Source organism: Scyliorhinus canicula, chromosome 3 (assembly GCF_902713615.1).
Source record: "Scyliorhinus canicula chromosome 3, sScyCan1.1, whole genome shotgun sequence".
Classification (NCBI taxonomy): Eukaryota; Metazoa; Chordata; class Chondrichthyes; order Carcharhiniformes; family Scyliorhinidae; genus Scyliorhinus; species Scyliorhinus canicula.
The window spans coordinates 242,566,248-242,583,712 of record NC_052148.1 but is presented as its reverse complement, the minus strand read 5'-3'; the positions used below and the strand labels follow the sequence as shown (position 1 = coordinate 242,583,712).

General features: G+C 44.9%; 1 protein-coding gene across 2 annotated transcripts in view; it reads left to right on the top strand.

The window, feature by feature from the left end:
• Positions 1 to 17,465, top strand: part of naa15a (N-alpha-acetyltransferase 15, NatA auxiliary subunit a) — a 117,285-nt gene that overhangs the window by 76,166 nt on the left and 23,654 nt on the right. For both annotated transcript variants that reach the window (XR_005460094.1, XM_038792487.1), the window contains exons 8-13: positions 840 to 935; positions 3,384 to 3,490; positions 6,155 to 6,227; positions 11,654 to 11,823; positions 12,453 to 12,605; positions 13,276 to 13,404. Coding sequence is in view for 1 of the 2 variants with exons in the window: in XM_038792487.1 (XP_038648415.1) it covers positions 840 to 935; positions 3,384 to 3,490; positions 6,155 to 6,227; positions 11,654 to 11,823; positions 12,453 to 12,605; positions 13,276 to 13,404 (728 nt within the window). In the remaining variant the exon portion in view is untranslated. The remainder of the gene's footprint in view (positions 1 to 839; positions 936 to 3,383; positions 3,491 to 6,154; positions 6,228 to 11,653; positions 11,824 to 12,452; positions 12,606 to 13,275; positions 13,405 to 17,465) is intronic.

Genomic DNA, 17,465 nt, shown 5'->3' with positions numbered 1-17,465 from the left:
GGGGTAGCGTGTATAAAAGCTTGAAAATTATGTCACAATTATATAGAATGTTGGTTAGGCCTCATTTGGAATACTGTTGTCCAATTCTGGTCACCGCACTACCAGAAGGACATGGAGGCTTTGGAGAATATAGAAAAGGTTTAACAGGATGTTGCCTGGTATGGAGGGTATTAGCTATGTGGAGAGATTGAATAAACTGGGATTGTTCCCCCCCAGAGCGACGGAGGCTGAGGGGCGACCTGATAGAAGTGTATAAAATTTATTAGGGGTATAGATATGGTAAACAGTTGGAGGCTTTTTTCCAGGGCAAAAATGACAATTACATGGGGACACGGGTTCAAGATGAAGGGGAAAGATTCAGTGGAGATGTGCGGGGGAAGTTTTTTACACAGGTGGTGGCCTGGAATGCACTGCCAAGTGAGGTGGTTGAGGCAGATACGTTAATGACCTTTAAGACATATCTGGATAGACACATGAACAGACGGGTATAGAAGAATACAGGAGGCTGGTTTAGATAGGACACGTGATCCGCACAGATGTGGAGGGCCGAAGGGCCTGCTCCTCTACTGTTCTGTTCTTTGTTAGCAGACCTCCAGTATTTTCTGTTTTTTGTTTCAGATTTCAGCATCCACGTTCCTTTGCTTTGTTTCCATGTTTACCTCTTGAGCCCAATTGTAGCAACTCTGTTAACCCAACCTGGAATCAGACCGCACTTTTCTGTGTTGCGCTCAGCAGATGATGCTAAACATTGAAGAGTCAACTTTTTAACCTAATTTAATTTTGATCTGTAAAATTAATTTAACCCTGTGACCGGCTTTCTTTTCAAATTCTATCTTTAGTCAATGTGGAGGAAAGACTTGATGTCTATGAAAATGCTTGGACTAAATATCCCAAAGGGCTGGTGCCGAGAAGGCTACCTCTTAACTTTTTATCTGGTGAGTGAAATAATCTTTCCAAAAATTTATCATTTATCCAGTGACGTTTTTCAAAATGGAATTTTTTAAACTGTTGAACGTGGGCATTTTACTGCCTTATTAGAATTTTCTTGAATGGCATTATTACGTACCTATGTGACTGGTACAGAATTAAAAACTTGTGCTGATGCTTCAAAAAGGTGCTGCTTTTGCTGGAAGATGTGTGTTATAAAAATGAGAATTTAGTTTCTTTTCAGTGGAATAGATGACTGCATATGATTTTGACGTGGACAAATAAGCCCTTGAATAGTTTGTGCTTGTATTTTCTCAGAAAGCAATAGCATCCTCTAACTTAATTTGCCCCTGTTCATATCCTCTAAATAAGGCTGCTGTAACATAGTGATATGGATGATATGCCCAGTTGTTCATTTGTGATTGTGGCCCTTGACTTAGGTGCTGTTCTGTGTGCCTCTGACTTTCTCTTAATGGTTGCCTGGCTATAAGGCGTTGACCATGTTGGGGATTTAGTGATTTGTTGCTTGCTGGCAAAATAAAGAACTGCTGTTGGGCTGGTTCTTCCAGCTTCTATTGAACAAGTGAAATGTTGCTCCATTTTGCAGAATATGGCAACATTTCAGAATTGTCTTCAAACAAAATGTTGATTAAAATTGTGTGGGATAAATTGGTGTCTACTTAAATCACATTGCATGAAGGTGGATAGGAGTAATCTGATCCAGTTCCCATCCCTAACTTTGCAACCCATTAGACCATAGCCCATTGATTTGGGCTACCAATACTGTCTTCCATTTTCAAATTGTAATTGGCCTTTATTAATTGCCCATAAGTAAAGTCAGAATTTTATATCCTCAAGGTATGAATTTGACTCGGTGTGGCAGGGGTTTTGAGCACCTCTTAGAATTCCTATAGTAATGAGTGTTCCCTCCTTTCCCCCAAAACAACTATGCAGAAATGTAATCCTCCTCTTTCCTCTGGAAATGTGTAGGTGCCGCAATACAATTGGGAGAGAAGGTGGGAGGTGGAGTGCTATCCTGAATGCTCCTGATGAACCTGACCCCACTTAGCTAGTTCTGGAGCCTGCACCATGTTGCTGCTCCTTGCCTTTTGCAGTGCCAGTAGTTGCCATTGCTTCCAGCGCTGCCATTGGTCTTGGATATTGGATTCTTAAAAGTAATTGAAGTCCTGCAACGAGGCAGTTAACTGCCTGAATAACATTGAATCCCTTTGCCGCTTCTAAAAATGGCCGTGGCATTGTTACTTCTGTTTTTCCGGCCAGTGGATGGGGTCATTACCACGATCATTAAATTCCGTTGTATTCTATATTAGTAATAGGCTTCAGGAAAACAATTTAGAAATTTTTCGTAACGTTTCCTTTGTTCACTGATAATCCTGGCAAAATTATTGCATTTTTGATCCTGTCCACTAACCTAAATTCCTATAACTGTGTTGATTGTTAGTGAATGTTCTGCAACAAGTACTTGGAGGTGTTAATTGACTTGCTTTTGTGCATGCAACATCACATTAGCTGATCATTCCAGTTTAACCTATAAGATAAAGTTCTCATTTACTATGAACGGAAATGAAATGTAAAAAAGACAGGTCACAAGGCATTAGAGCATTAGTGTTCTGCACATGGAAGAGTACGCCAGACTGTCCCTCTGCCAGGGATGCTCAAGTTTGGTTGCTTTTGGGTATATAACAAATGGAGCATATTTGGTTGTTAGCCTGACTTAATCTGATGAAAACTGTTGGAATCTGTTGAAAAAGTTGGAACTCTTATTCAATTATTGCCCCATGTGAACAGGTCATTCTTTTTGGACCCAATGCCCATATAAAGATAATATGTCAAGTTAATCCCATCCTATTTAGTCCTCTCCTCTTTCAAAGTTATGGAGAACATAATTATATTGATGTATTTCACAGACTTTACAGGGGTTGCTATGGTATTGCACTTGGAGTACTCTGTACCCGAGTGGCTTTATCAGTCCACCATATAGCTCATGAAAAAAATGCTTTAAAAACTCTATTTATGAAGTTGCTGATTAAGGGTGGCACTGTGGTTCGCACTGCTGCCTCAGTGTCGGGGACCTGGGTTCCACCCAGCCTTGGGTGACTGTGTCATGTTTGTATGTTCCCCATGTCTTTGTGGGTTTCCTCCAGGTGCCCCAGTTCCTCCCACAGTCCAAAGATATGTAGGTTAGGTGGATTGGCCTTGCTAAATTGCCCCTTGGTGTCTAAAAGGTTCAGGTAGTGTTACTGTGTTACAGGGAGAGGGTAGGTTGTGTGGGCGTAGGTCTGGTGCTCTTTCAGAGGGTCAGTGCAGACCTGATGGGCTGAATGACCTCCTACTGCACTGTCGTGATTCTATGATTCTATTCTATGATTCTACGTGCTCTGTTATCAGTCATGTTCAGTAATGGAAGTCTGTTGAACTGTTTCTCTTCCTGCCAGGGGAAAAGTTCAGAGAGGTTTTGGACAAATATTTGAGGATAAATTTCAGCAAAGGTTGTCCTCCTGTGTTTACGACGCTGAAGTCATTATACAATGATAAAGAGAAGGTAACTGCTTTGCTCATAATAATATCAGAGCTCTTGTATTCTTAATTTTGTTTCAGAGGAGAAAGCTTAAGGGTCTTTAAACTGAATAGAGATGGGGATGGTTCTGGATAGGGCTTATGTTGGTTTACAAAGCAAAAGTATATGGCAGAATTACAAGGCAGCTATTCAGATATTCATACCCGAAGTGTACCATACAGGAAGGTACAATGTACAAAACAGCAACAAATCGGGTCAAAAAGGAAAAAATGGTAAAACAAAATTAATGGCTCTTAAATGCACATAAGTGTTTGGCACAAAATAAAGTGATTAACTGTGAAAACTGAGGTGATATGATCTTCTAGCTATTACAGAGATGTGGCTACAAGGAGATCAAAACTGGGAACTAAATATTCCCCAATGTGACTTTCCATAAGCTCAGACAGGAAGGAACAGGTGGTGGGGTAGCTTTGTTAGTACAATATGGAATAATATAATAAGAATCTTTATTTTCACAATAGGCTTACATTAACACTGCAATGAGGTTACTGTGAAAACCCCCTAGTCGCCACATTCTGGCACCTGTTTGGGTACACAGGGAGAATTCTGAATTCTCAGCTGGTACAGGAATTGAACTCTCGCTGCTGGCCTTGTTCTGTATCACAAACTAGCTGTCTAGCCCACTGAAGCAATAAATTATCTTGGATCGGACGATGTGGAATCCATATGGGTGGAGGAAATAAATAACATGGGGAAGAAGGCACTTGTGGGAGTAGTCTACAGGCTCCCAAACAGTAGCAATACAGTTGGACACAGAATAAGTGTGGAAATAATGAGGGCATGTAAAAATTAATGTCATTCCAAATATACGAAATAATCAAATATAAGCAGATCTACAATAACACTCTCAAAAGAAAAACTACTGGGGAAATAATAGAAATACAGGCCGATAAGTCCCCTGGACTTGATGGGTTGCATCCCAGGATATTAAAGGAAGTAGCTACAGAGATAGTGGGTGCACTGATAATCTTCCGAGAGTCTTTCAATTCTGGAAACGTCCCAGGGAAATGGAAAACTGCAACGGTACCTCCCTTGTTCAAAAAGGGAGATGACAGCAAACAGGTACCTATAGGCCAGTTAGCTTAACTTCTGTCATTCCAGAGTCCGTTATAAAGGGTGTAATAGCAGAGCATTTAGAAATGCACAATATAATCGAGCAAAGTCAGCATGACCGGGCAAAACATGCCTGCCGCGTTTTATTAAATTTCTTTGAGGTGAGAACGAACAGGACAGATAAAGGGGAATGTACTTGGATTTCCAGAAAGTGCTCGCTAAGGTACTGCACAAAAGGCTACTTAATAAATTGAGAGCCCATGGTGTTGGGGGCAATATATTAGCATGGATAGAGGATTGGCTAACTGACAGAAGATCAGAGTGTTGGGATAAGAGGAGCATTTTCAGGATGGCAGCCACTGGGTTCAGTGCTGGGGCCACAATTATTTACAATATATATTAATGACTTGGATGAAGAAAGTGAATGTGCTATTGCCAAGTTTGCGGATGACACAAAAATAGGTTGGAAGACGAAGTGGTGAGTATGACACAGTCTACATGGGGATATTGGCACTGTGGTGAGTGGGCAAAAACTTGGCAGATAGAACATAATGTAGGAAAATGAAGTTATGCACTCTGCTAGGAAGAGTAAAGGAGCTGAATATTATTTATTTGGAGAAAGACTGTAGACAAATGCAGCACAGAGGGATTTGGGGTCCTCGTGCATAAATCACAAAGCTAGCATGCAAGTTAAGGTAAGTCAAATGGAATGTTAACCATTATTTCAAAGGGATTGGAGTATAAAAATAAGGAAGTCTTGCGAAGGCACTTGTTAGACCACACCTAGGGCAGCACAATGGCGTAATGATTAGCACTGCTGCCTCACGGTGCCGAAGACCCGTGTTTGAACCCAGCCCCGGGTCACTGTCCGTGTGGAGTTTACACATTTTCCCCATGTCTCTGTGGGTCTCACCCCCACAACCCAAAGATGCACAGGGTAGGTGGATTGGCCATGCAATATTGGCCCTTAATTGGAGAAAAAAATGAATTGGGTGCTGTAAATTTATTTTTAAAAATACAAAAACAAAAGTTAGACCACACATGGAATACTGTGAACAGTTTTGGTCCCCTTGTCTAAGGAAAGATATACTGCCATTGGAGGCAGTCCAGAGAAGGTTTACTAGGTTGATCCCGGGTATCAAGGGATTTTCTTCGGGGAGAGGTTGAGTAGGTTGGACCTGTATTCATTGGAGTTTAGAAGAATGCGAGGCAACCTTATTGAGACACATAAGATTCTCAGGGGGCTTGACAGGGTAGATGCTTAGAGAATGTTTCCTGTTCTGGGAGAGTCCAGGATCAGAGGGCATAATCTCAGAGTGTTTTCTTCTGAGGGTGGTGAATCTGTGGAATTCTTTTACTGCAGAGAGCTGTAGAGGTTGGTTCATTGAGTATGTTCAAGAATGAGATAGACAGATTTTTAAAAAATCAGTAAAGCAGTCGCGTTATGGGGAAAGGGCGGGAACGTGGAGTTGAGGATTATATCAGATCAGCCCTGATCGCATTGAATGGCGGAGCAAACTCGGTGGGCTGGATGACTTCTGCTCCTACATCTTATGGCCTTTTTTATTTTTATAGGTATCGATTCTAGAAGAATTAGTAGTTGGGTATGAAACGTCTTTGAAAAGTTGCAACCTCTTTAACCCAAATGGTAAGTTTTTATTGTTTGTACATGTGTGACTTGAATATTGAACCTTGGTTCATTCTTGGACCCTTTCAAAAATCTATACTTTCGATGGAGGTAGCGGTATGACTCTTTTCATCAATAACATGCTGTATGTTCTACAGTTAGATTTTAATCATTCAGCACTTTCAAGTCCCATTATTTTGAGGTGAAACTACATACAGGTCCATTGCCTCAAATCCGGCTAACTGAAAACCCGAGATGTCAAAAAAGTGGCCATTTTTGTAGGTTGCCAAGCATCCATTTTAGTTGTTGATAAATGATTAAGATAACTTCGGACATTTCAGCTAGGTTATTCGTTGGCACGGTGCTGCTCAGCACTCGTTATTGGCTTTCTGTGCACATCTTTTTCCTCACTGGTCCAAGCGGCCCATGACCCCACCTGACTTGGCTTGACCCATCGCTTGACCTGCACTTTGAATCCAACAGAGCCTAGTCGGCCTTGCTTAACATTTGAAAAAATAAATTTTTCACTACTGTTTTTTTTTACAAACTTTAATAAAATTAAACATATTTAATTAATTTTGTGTGACTCCTGTTAATTGAATTAAGGTACAATTTTTTTCTTTTCAAAAACTGGCTAGATCTGAAATCAGGCATAGGCTCTGTCTCGAGGTTGCTGGTTTTGAGACGCTGTACCTGTTTACTGCTGTCATGTCCTTTCAATGGACGTAACAAATGTACTGTATATTTTAAAGGCACCTACAGAGAATTAAATTGCATCATGCGTCTCAACATTGCTTTTTAAAACATAATTTCTTAATACTGATTTATTTCTATAGCTTCAAGACCTATTCCTGGATTTTCCCCACTGAATTTAACAGTTTCTGTTCCTGAGAATTTTTGGTTCCTTTCAATGTTAGGCAGCTAGAAATCTTGCACAAATCCGTATATAAAAATAAACATTGATGTTTGGTGTCATTAGATTAACTGTTAGATTTTAAATTGTCAACATTTTTTTTTTACATATATATTGGGTAAGGAACGGGAAATGGAATGATGCAACCAGCACAAGCATCAAATGCTGCTCGGTCAGATACAAGTTAAAACCTTTTCAGGTACTTCTGTGGTATTAATTGGTATTTCCAAACCTGAAATTTGTTTTGGGCAGCTAGCAGCTAGTCGTGTGACATTAGCAGAAACTCATCGGCATGCTGAAGATTCTAAACCAACCTATCGAGAGATTTGTGATTTATCTGATACGGAGTGCACACCCTCTCCAAGGACACAGCCCAGTTTCCTAAACGTTTTGGTGCAGGTGCTGAGAGATAGGGCTGAAGAATCTCTCAGTAAAGGTCTCAAGTGTTGCAGCACCTAACCAGCTAAAATCATGCAACGTACCAGCAAAGATTAATGTCAAATCTCCTGCTGTTTGTCCAGCAGGCACCACCATGCTTTCAGGATATTTAGAGCCAAGTAAAAAGAATTCCAGTATACTAGGTTCTCTAAAATTGCAGGGAATTTGAGCCAGTCGGCTCCACCCATTCCGAATAGGTCTTTGAGTTGCTCTAATCTGAACAACTGTTCTTGGTTAAAATAAAGATTAGGTAACATGTTAAAATATTGAGGAGGTGTGCGTATATTCCTTTCATTTTAACTTATTCAGAATGCAAGAGACAAACTAAATATAAACCTGCTATTCTGTGATGACAGATTAATCTAACCCTTAAACATTATGTTGGCCATTATCTGCCAGATAACTGAAATTATCTATATGTAATTTATTCCTATCAATGCTGACACATACACTCATTGGACCGAATTGCTGCCACCTTTGCTATAATGAAGCTGGCTCTATATAATATCTATAAACATAACCAAACCTTTCAAGGTGCTTCATGGAAGTGTTATAAAACAAAACGTGAAACTGAGCAGCATGATATATTAAGGCACATGGCTGAAAGCTTGATCACAGGTTATGTTTTAAGGAGCGTCTTAAAGGAGGGAAGAGAGGTAGAGAGGGTCAGTAAAGGAATTCCAGAACTTGGTGCCTTGGCAGCTGAGTTCACTGCCACCAGTCATGGAACAAATAAAATCAGTGAAGCTCAAGAAGCCAGAATTGGAGGAGCACAGATCTTGGAAGGTTGTGCACCTGGAGGAGATTGGAGGTAGGGAGGAACAAGGTCATGCAGGAATTTGGAAGCGAGGATGCAAATTTCAAAATAAAGACCTTGCTTAAAAGTGAACCCATGCAAGCCAGTAATCATTGGCTTGATTAGTGTAAGGAGCTTTTTGTGCGCTAATAAACAGGCAGCAGAATTTTGGATGAACTCAAGTTAATAGCGGGTAGAGCATAAGAGGCTGGCGAGGACGCCGTTGCAATAATGAAGTCCAGAGGTAACAGATGGATGGATGCCGGTTTCAGCAGTAGATGAGCTGAGATATGACATTGGGCGATCCTATATACTTGGAAGTACGAGATTGAGTAGATAGCAGAGTTTGTAAAAAGTACTGAAGATGATGGCTTTGACTTTCCTAAAATTTAGTTGGAGGAAATTCTGCACATCCAGATCTGGATTTCAGACAAGCAAAGGGACACTGGAAAGGTCAAGAGAGATGATGGTGAGATATGGTTGAGTGGCACAAGCATACATGTGGATGTGTTTTTGTACAATGTCATCAAGGGGCAGTATGTTGATGAGAAATAGAAATGAGCGAGGGATGCATTCTTGGGGGGCACTAGAGATAATGGATGGATTTCTTTCCTCAATAAATTTCAGATTGATGGTCCTTCAGAAATTCTTCAGAGGAAAGCCTTTCTCCTGTTCAGTATTCAAACTCTAAATTTCAAAAGCCTCTTTTAAATCACCTCTTAAGCCATCACTGCACCTATGGAAATTGTCCCAACCAAGTTTCTCAAAGATAGTTTTCCATTCCTCGCAGCATCCTGGTGAATGTATATGGTATACCATCTGGCTTTATTATTTTTGTAATCGGACACTCAAAACTACACACAACTTTCACAATAGGCTAACCAATGTTTTGTATGAATTTATCAATTTGTCACTCTGAACTCTGCTGTTTATAAAACCAAAATTCTATTTACTTTTCTGTTACTTTATCTTGCACTTGCACTTTCAGGGAAAGAATGACATAACCATCCCAACCCACCTCCATCATTGGAATTCTGCTGTGTGTGGAGAAATACAGGGAATTCAATGTTTCTACTTTACCATGGTCTACAAATGGAAGAGAAATAAACTCAAAAATGATGCACTACTTTAAGTTAGATATGCAAATTGACTCATCCTGATAGTACCATTGCCCTTCAACTTGAAACCAATTATGGGGATGCAACTGACCCCTTCTACTAACGATGTATGGTCTTTGCCACGGTTGATCAAACATTCCTCCTCTAATGCCTCTCCACTATTGTCCAGCTGGGCGGGACTTGCTTGGTGGCATTTTTATCTCCCTAATGACAGGCAGAATGACCTGCTGTGGTTTCTTCCTGTTGCTGCACCATTAATTCCATTGTCCTCCAAGTATCTGCCCCTGGTCCCCTCCTATTGCTCATTCAGATGCTGCCTTAATGACAGTGTTATGTGCCCCATGACCACATCCAGCTCATCATTACCCATCTCAGCTGTCTACTGTCTCTAAATTGTCAGACTTTGTGTCAACATCCAGCGCTGGATTAGTAGAAATTTCCTTCAATTAAATATTGGGAAGACCGAAGCTATCATGTTTGCTCCCTGCAAATAACTTAATTTTCTACCCACCAACTCCACCCCTCTCACTGGTGTCATATTTGACCCGAGATTAACTTTCAGCCACATATCCACACCATCGCCAGGAATGTCCATTTCCACCTCCGTAACATCACCAAACTGAACCCCTGTAGCTCACATCGTTTGCTGAAACAGTCAACCTTTGCAGCCTCTAGATTTGACAATTCCAATGTATTCCACGCCAGCTTCCCACGTTCTACCCTCCATAAACCTGAGGTAATCTGAACCTCTGCTACTTGTGTCCTAACTCATTCCTCCATCATCCCTCTTCTCACTGATTTCATAGAATTTACAGTACAGAAGGAGGCCATTTGGCCCATCAAGTCTGCACCGGCTCCTGGAAAGAGCACCCTACCCAAGGTTAACACCTCCACCCTATCCCCATAACCCAGTAACCCCACCCAACACTAAGGGCAATTTTGGACACTAAGGGCAATTTATCATGGCCAATCCGCCTAACCTGCACATCTTTGGACTGTGGGAGGAAACCGGAGCACCCGGAGGAAACCCACGCACACCCGGGGAGGATGTGCAGATTCCACACAGACAGTGACCCAAGCCGGAATCGAACCTGGGACCCTGGAGCTGTGAAGCGATGATCTATGTTGGCTCTTGGTTAAGCAAACACCTCTATTCTAAAATTCTCATCCATGTTTGCCAGTCCTTCCTTATGTGTGATCTACTCCAGGTCCATAGATTCCAACCGAGCTTCACTTTAATTCTGGCCTCTTCAGTATCTGGAATTTCAATTGTTCCACTTTTAAAGACTATATCTTCAGCTGCCAAGACCTAATCTCTGGAATTCTCTTCATAAACCTCACTACTGCTCTACCTTTTTTTCTCTTTCGTAAGATTCGTAATCCGTACCTTTTTGACCAGTGTTTTGTGCCTTTTTAAAGCTTGGTGTCAAACATTACTTCAACATCAACAGTGCCTATGCTTCCTCAGAAAACGAAGGAAATCCGGCATGTCCACATTGACTCTTACAACTTTTCAAGTGCACCACAGAAAGCATCCTATCTGGCTGCACCACAGCCTGGTATGGCAACTGCTTGACCCAAGACCGGAAGAAACTACAGAGAGTAATGAACACCGCCCAGTCCATCACACAAACCTGCCTTCCATCCATTGACTCTGTCTACAGCTCCCGCTGCCTTGAGAAAGCGGGCAGCATAATCAAAGACCCCTCTTATCCGGCTTGCTTACTGTTCCAACTTCTTCAATAGGGCAGGTGATACAAAAGTCTGAGGACATGCAGTAACAGATTTAAAATGGCTTCTTCCCCGCTGTTACCAGACTCCTAAACTACCCTCTTTTGGATTGATGTGATCTCTACCGAATAGTACTACACTCCTGTATGCTTCACCCAATGTATTTACATTGTGTAATTAATGTTTGCCCTATTATGTATTTTCTTTTCATGTACGGAATGATCTGTCTGAGCTGCACGCAGAACAATACTTTTTGCTGTACCTCGGTACATGTGGCAATAAACAAATCCAATCTAATCATAGCACTCCTGTGAAGTGGCCTGGGGTGTTCTGTTACATTCAGACACCATATAAATGCAAGTTGTTTTTAAAATGTTGCCGTTGGTTTGCGTGCTTGCCCAGAAACTATTTAAGCTTCTATTTGAATTTGGTTTTCCTCCTCCATTTATAGATGATGGAAACCTAGAACCACCCACTACTCGATTGTGGGTTCAGTACTTTTTAGCCCAACATTATGATAGAATTGGACAACCCTCTCTGGCCTTGGAATACATCAATGCTGCAATTGAAAGTACCCCAACTCTCATAGAATTGTTCCTTGTCAAGGCCAAAATCTACAAGGTAAAAATGTAGAAGAAAAATTCTGTACTTTAGGAAATGTTTCTGAAATTTGGAAAGTTTAAACACAAAGTCACAAAGTTATAGTGTTCCTAATTTCTTTCTACTCCATTCATTCATTCCAATCTGGCAATACAATCTTTTTTAAATGCAAGTAATTTTGTTGTGGTCCTGGAAATTTAGAGGTAACAATTTAAATACAGATGTCAAAATTGTAAAATGTTTATTTAATTTAAAAGTTTACTGGATCTGAATTTGTAAAAGCAAACTACTGCGGATGCTAGAATCTGAAACAAAAACAGAAAATGCTGTACAGCCGTAGCAGTTCTGACAACATCTGTGGAGAGAGTAGGGAGCTAATGTTTTTGTCAAAGCTGGGGAGAACTGGAAAATGATCAGATTTACACTGTTGTGGGGGGGCGTGGAGCGGTGGGGCTGGGTAGATGGCCGGCGATAGATGGAGATTGATGAAGATGTCATGGTCAGAAAGACAAAAGGACTGTAAATGGGGGTGATTAAGACTAAGCAGGATGCTGATAGTAACACGTAAAGGAGATTAGAATGTGTTGATCAAATTGGTGATATTGAACTATATTAGTTCCTCCTGTCCTAACATGTTATTTGTCCTGTAGCATGCCGGAAACATAAAGGAAGCTGCCAAATGGATGGATGAGGCTCAAGCCTTGGATACAGCTGACAGATTTATAAATTCCAAATGTGCTAAATACATGCTAAAGGCCAACCTTGTGAAAGAAGCTGAGGAAATGTGTTCCAAGTTTACGAGAGTTGGTATCTTCATTGCTAATTAATTGTACAACATAAGCTGTTGTTATGAACATAAGCTGCATGACAAATTGTGTATAAATAACATGGTGTGAATTTTAAGTTTTAATTTTTTTTATTAATTTAGAATACCCAATTCTTTTTGTTTTCCAATTAAGGGGCAATTTAGCGTGTCCAATTCATCTACCCTGCACATCTTTGGGTTGTGGGGGGTGACACCCATGCAAACACTGGAAGAATGTGCAAACTCCACACGGTCAGTGACCCGGGGCCGGGATCGAACCCGGGGGCGGGATCGAACCCGGGTCCTCAATGGTATGAGGCAGCAGTGCTAGCCACCATGCCGCCCCAAATTTTATGTTTTAATACATGCTTTGCATGATCCTCCACATTGTTGTTGATCCGGATACTTCATAATAAAAGTTCTAGTTTGCTACCCGAAAAAGACAACTTTAAGAGCACATCCGATAATACATATAACGTTGACCCATGCAATGCATAGCCTTTTGTTCTAACGCTTTAGCTGGTTGCTTAACCAAATAACTGAGCTAAACTGGCTGATTAATTTTCACTGAATGTCCTTGTTAACCAGATTGTGTAATAGGTTAAGATATCATTTCCAAATCATGTGTCACTGAACTTGCCGGTTACATGCTCATTTGTTTTTATTAGGAAGGAACGGCTGCAGTGGACAATCTGAATGAGATGCAATGTATGTGGTTCCAGACAGAATGTGCTCTGGCCTATCAGTCAATGAACAAATATGGAGAGTCTCTGAAGAAGTGTCATGAAATAGAGAGAGTAAGTTCAAGGAAACAGAATATTTTGTGGTGGCATTAAATATATTGCTGTTTCAGAAGTGGGGTTAGATCAGGTGTCAGATAATTCAAGTAATACAAAAACAAGTCCGACTCTGTCCCTCCCATGTTAGCCTTTATAATTTTTTTATTTAAAAAGTCACCGTTCGGACTTCTGATTGCGGCTATGCGGGACTTCCGGTTGCGGCTATGCGGAGCTAAGCCGCACGTTCGGCAGCTCCCGCTAAAAACGGACTTTGGGGCTCTTTTCAGGGCCCCCAACGGAGCTTTTTCGACGATTCCCGACGTGGGAAGGGGTCTGCAGTAGATCCCCAGGGTTCTATGGTCCGGACCAGGAGTGGGGCGAGCAGAAAAGCGGTGGCAGCGCTCCTGGAAAAGCGGGGGAAGGGAAACAAAATGGCGGCCGGCGGAGGCCTCGAGGAGTTGAAGCAGTGGGCGCAGGAGCAGCAGGCGACTCTTCTGCGATGCTTCCAGGAGCTTAAGGTGGAGCTGCTGGAGTCGCTGAAGGCTACCACTAGAGAGCTGATGGAGACTCGGACAGCCCAGGGGGCCGCAATCCGGGAGCTGCAGCAGCAGGCCTCCGAAAGGGAGGATGAGGCCGTGGCCGTCGCGGGGAAGGTGGAGATGCACGAGGCGCTCCATAAAATGTGGCAGGAGCGGTTCGAGGAGCTGGACAACCGGTCGAGGCATAAGAATTTACGGATCCTGGGCCTCACGGAGGGGCTGGAGGGGTCGGACCTGGCGGCCTATGTGGTCGTTATGCTGAACTCGTTGTTGGGAGCTGGGTCCTTCCAGGGGCCCCTGGAGTTGGAGGGGGTCCACAGAATTCTGGCTAGGAGGCCCAAGCAGAATGAGCCGCCGCGGGCGGTGTTGGTGCGGTTTCACCGGTTCGTTGACCAGTGCGTGCTCCGATGGACCAAGAGGGAGCGGAGCAGCAAGTGGGAAAACACGGAGGTGCGGATCTTCCAGGACTGGAGTGCGGAGGTGGCTAAGCGGAGGGGCGGGTTCAACCGGACGAAGGCGGTGCTCCACAGACGGAGTGTGACGTTTGGCATGTTGCAGCCGGCGCGTCTGGATCACCTACAAGGACCGTCACCGTTATTTTGAGTCCCCGGAGGAGGCATGGCCCTTTGTGCAGGCCGAGAAACTGGACTCAAACTGAGGGTCAAGGATGGGGGTTTTGTATGAAAATGTAACTGTAGGGCAGCACGGTGGCCTAGTGGTTAGCACAACCGCCTCACGGCGCTGAGGTCCCAGGTTCGATCCCGGCTCTGGGTCACTGTCCGTGTGGAGTTTGCACATTCTCCCCGTGTCTGCATGGGTTTCGCCCCCACAACCTAAAAATGTGCAGAGTAGGTGGATTGGCCATGCTAAAATTGCCCCTTAATTGGAAAAAATAATTGGGTAATCTAAATTAATTTTAAAAAAAGAAAATGTAACTGTGTTTAATTTTTTCTGTGGGGGGGGGGGGGTTCTCTGTTTGTTTAATGCAGGATGTGTGTTGACTTCAGGGTGGGTGGGGCGATGTCTTTATGTCTTTTTGTATGGATCTGGTGGACGGGTTCGGGCAGGGAGGTAAACTGGGAGTGCGGGGAGCTGGTGGTGGGGACTGGCAATGGGAGTTGCCCTAGAGGAGGCGGGGTTGGGCAGGGCGAAAGCGCGGGCTTTTCTCTGGTTTCCCGCGCTGCAGGATGATGGGGCGGCGGGGTCGAAGCTGAGAAGCGCGGGCCTTTGTTGGTTGTTATTTTCCCACGCAAGAGCGGGGGGGGGGGGAGGAGGGACAGTTGATTGGCACGAAGGAGGAGTAGTCCCACGTGGTGAGGGGTCGGTGGTGTGGCGGGAGTTGCCGGGGTCAGCAGAAGTTAGCTGGCTCACGGGAGTGCTGCGGAGGGAGGGGCGTGGCTAGGAGGGGTCCTAGGCGAGGTGGCTTTGTGTACCGGATTGCTGCTGAAATGGCCAGGAAGGAGCTGGAGTATGCGGAGAGGGGGAGGGTGGAGTTGCCGCCGTGGGGAACAGGCCGAGCGGGGGACACTGGCCAGTGGCGGGCAGGGAGCCCTCTTATCCGGCTGATAACCTGGAATGTGAGGGGGCTGAACGGGCCAGTTAAGCGGGCCCGGGTGTTTGCGCACTTGAAGGGGCTGAAGGCGGATGTGGCCATGCTCCAAGGGGGACACCTGAAGGTGGTGGACCAGGTTCGACTGAGGAAGGGGCGGGTGGGCCAAGTATTTCATTCAGGGCTGGATGAGAAGAATCGGAGGGTGGCGATCCTGGTGGGAAAGAGGGTGTCGTTTGAGGCGTTAAATGTGGTGGCTGACAGTGGCGGGAGGTATGTGATGGTGAGTGGTAAGCTGCAGGGGGAGCGGGTGGTGTTGGTGAATGTTTACGTCCCAAACTGGGATGATGCGGCGAATGTTGGGCCGCATTCCGGACCTGGAGGTGGGGGGGGGGGGGGACTTCAACACGGTGCTGGATCCCCCATTCGACCGATCCAGGTCCCGGACGGGTAGGAGGCCGGCGGCGGCTAAGGTGTTGAGGGAGTTTATGGATCAGATGGGAGGGGTGGATCCCTGGAGGTTTGCGAGACCAAGGGCCAGGGAGTACTCTTTTTTTTTTTTTCTCCCACGTGCATAAGGCCTATTCCAGGATTGATTTTTTTTGTCCTGAGCAGGGGGCTGGTTTCGAGGGTGGAGGATGCTGAATACTCTGCCATTGCCATTTCGGATCATGCACCGCACTGGGTGGACCTCGGGCTGGGGGAGGAGAGGGACCTCGGAGGTGGGGCTGCTGGCAGACGGGGAGGGCCGGGAGGGTTCGGGGGTGTATTAAGAGGTACCCTGAGGCCAACGATAACGGGGAGGTTCGAGTGGGGACGGTCTGGGAGGCATTGAAGGCGGTGATTAGAGGGGCGTTGATTTCCATCCGAACCCATAGGGAGAGGGGAGAGCAGAGGGAGAGATTGGTAGGGGAGATGGTGGGGGTGGTTAGGAGATATGCGGAGGCTCCGGAGGAGCGATTGCTGGGGGAGCGGCGTAGCCTTCAGGCCCGGTTCGATCTACTGACCACCAGAAAGGCGGAAGCTCAGTGGAGGAAAGCACAGGGGGCGGTGTATGAATATGGGGAGAACATAGAACAGTACAGCACAGAACAGGCCCTTCGGCCCTCAATGTTGTGCCGAGCCATGATCACCCTACTCAAACCCACGTATCCACCCTATACCCATAACCCAACAACCCCCCCCTTAACCTTACTTTTATTAGGACACTACGGGCAATTTATCATGGCCAATCCACCTAACCTGCACATCTTTGGACTGTGGGAGGAACCCGGAGCACCCGGAGGAAACCCACGCACACAGGGGGAGGACGTGCAGACTCCACACAGACAGTGACCCAGCCGGGAATTGAACCTGGGACCCTGGAGCTGTGAAGCATTTATGCTAACCACCATGCTACCCTGCTGCCCCTTAGAGAAGGCGAGCAGGATGCTGGCACACCAGCTCCGAAAGCGAGACGTGCCAGGGAGATTGGGGGAGTGACGGATAGAGTTGGGAAGGTGGTGCGGAGGGGGGGTAGACGTTAATGGGGCCTTTAGGGACTTTTATGAGGAACTGTACCGGTCTGAACCCCCGGTGGAGGGGGGGGGGGGGGGGGGGGTAATGGGGCGCTTCTTGGACAAGCTGCGATTTCCGAAGGTGGAGGGACTGGGGGCGCTGATTGAGCTGGTTAAAGGGATAGGGAGCATGCAATCGGGGAAGGCGCCGGGGCCGGATGGGTTTCCGTCCGAATTTTATAAAATGTATGCGGACCTGTTGGGCCCCCTGTTGGTCCGGACCTTTAACGAGGCAAGGGGGGAGGGGCTTTGCCCCCAACTATGTCACGGGCGCTGATTTCCTTGATCCTTAAGCGGGACAAGGACCCTCTGCAGTGTGGGTTATATAGGCCCATCTCGCTGCTAAATGTGGACGCCAAGCTGCTGGCAAAGATCTTAGCCACAAGAATAGAGGATTGTGTGCGAGGACCAGACGGGGTTTGTGAAGGGAAGGCA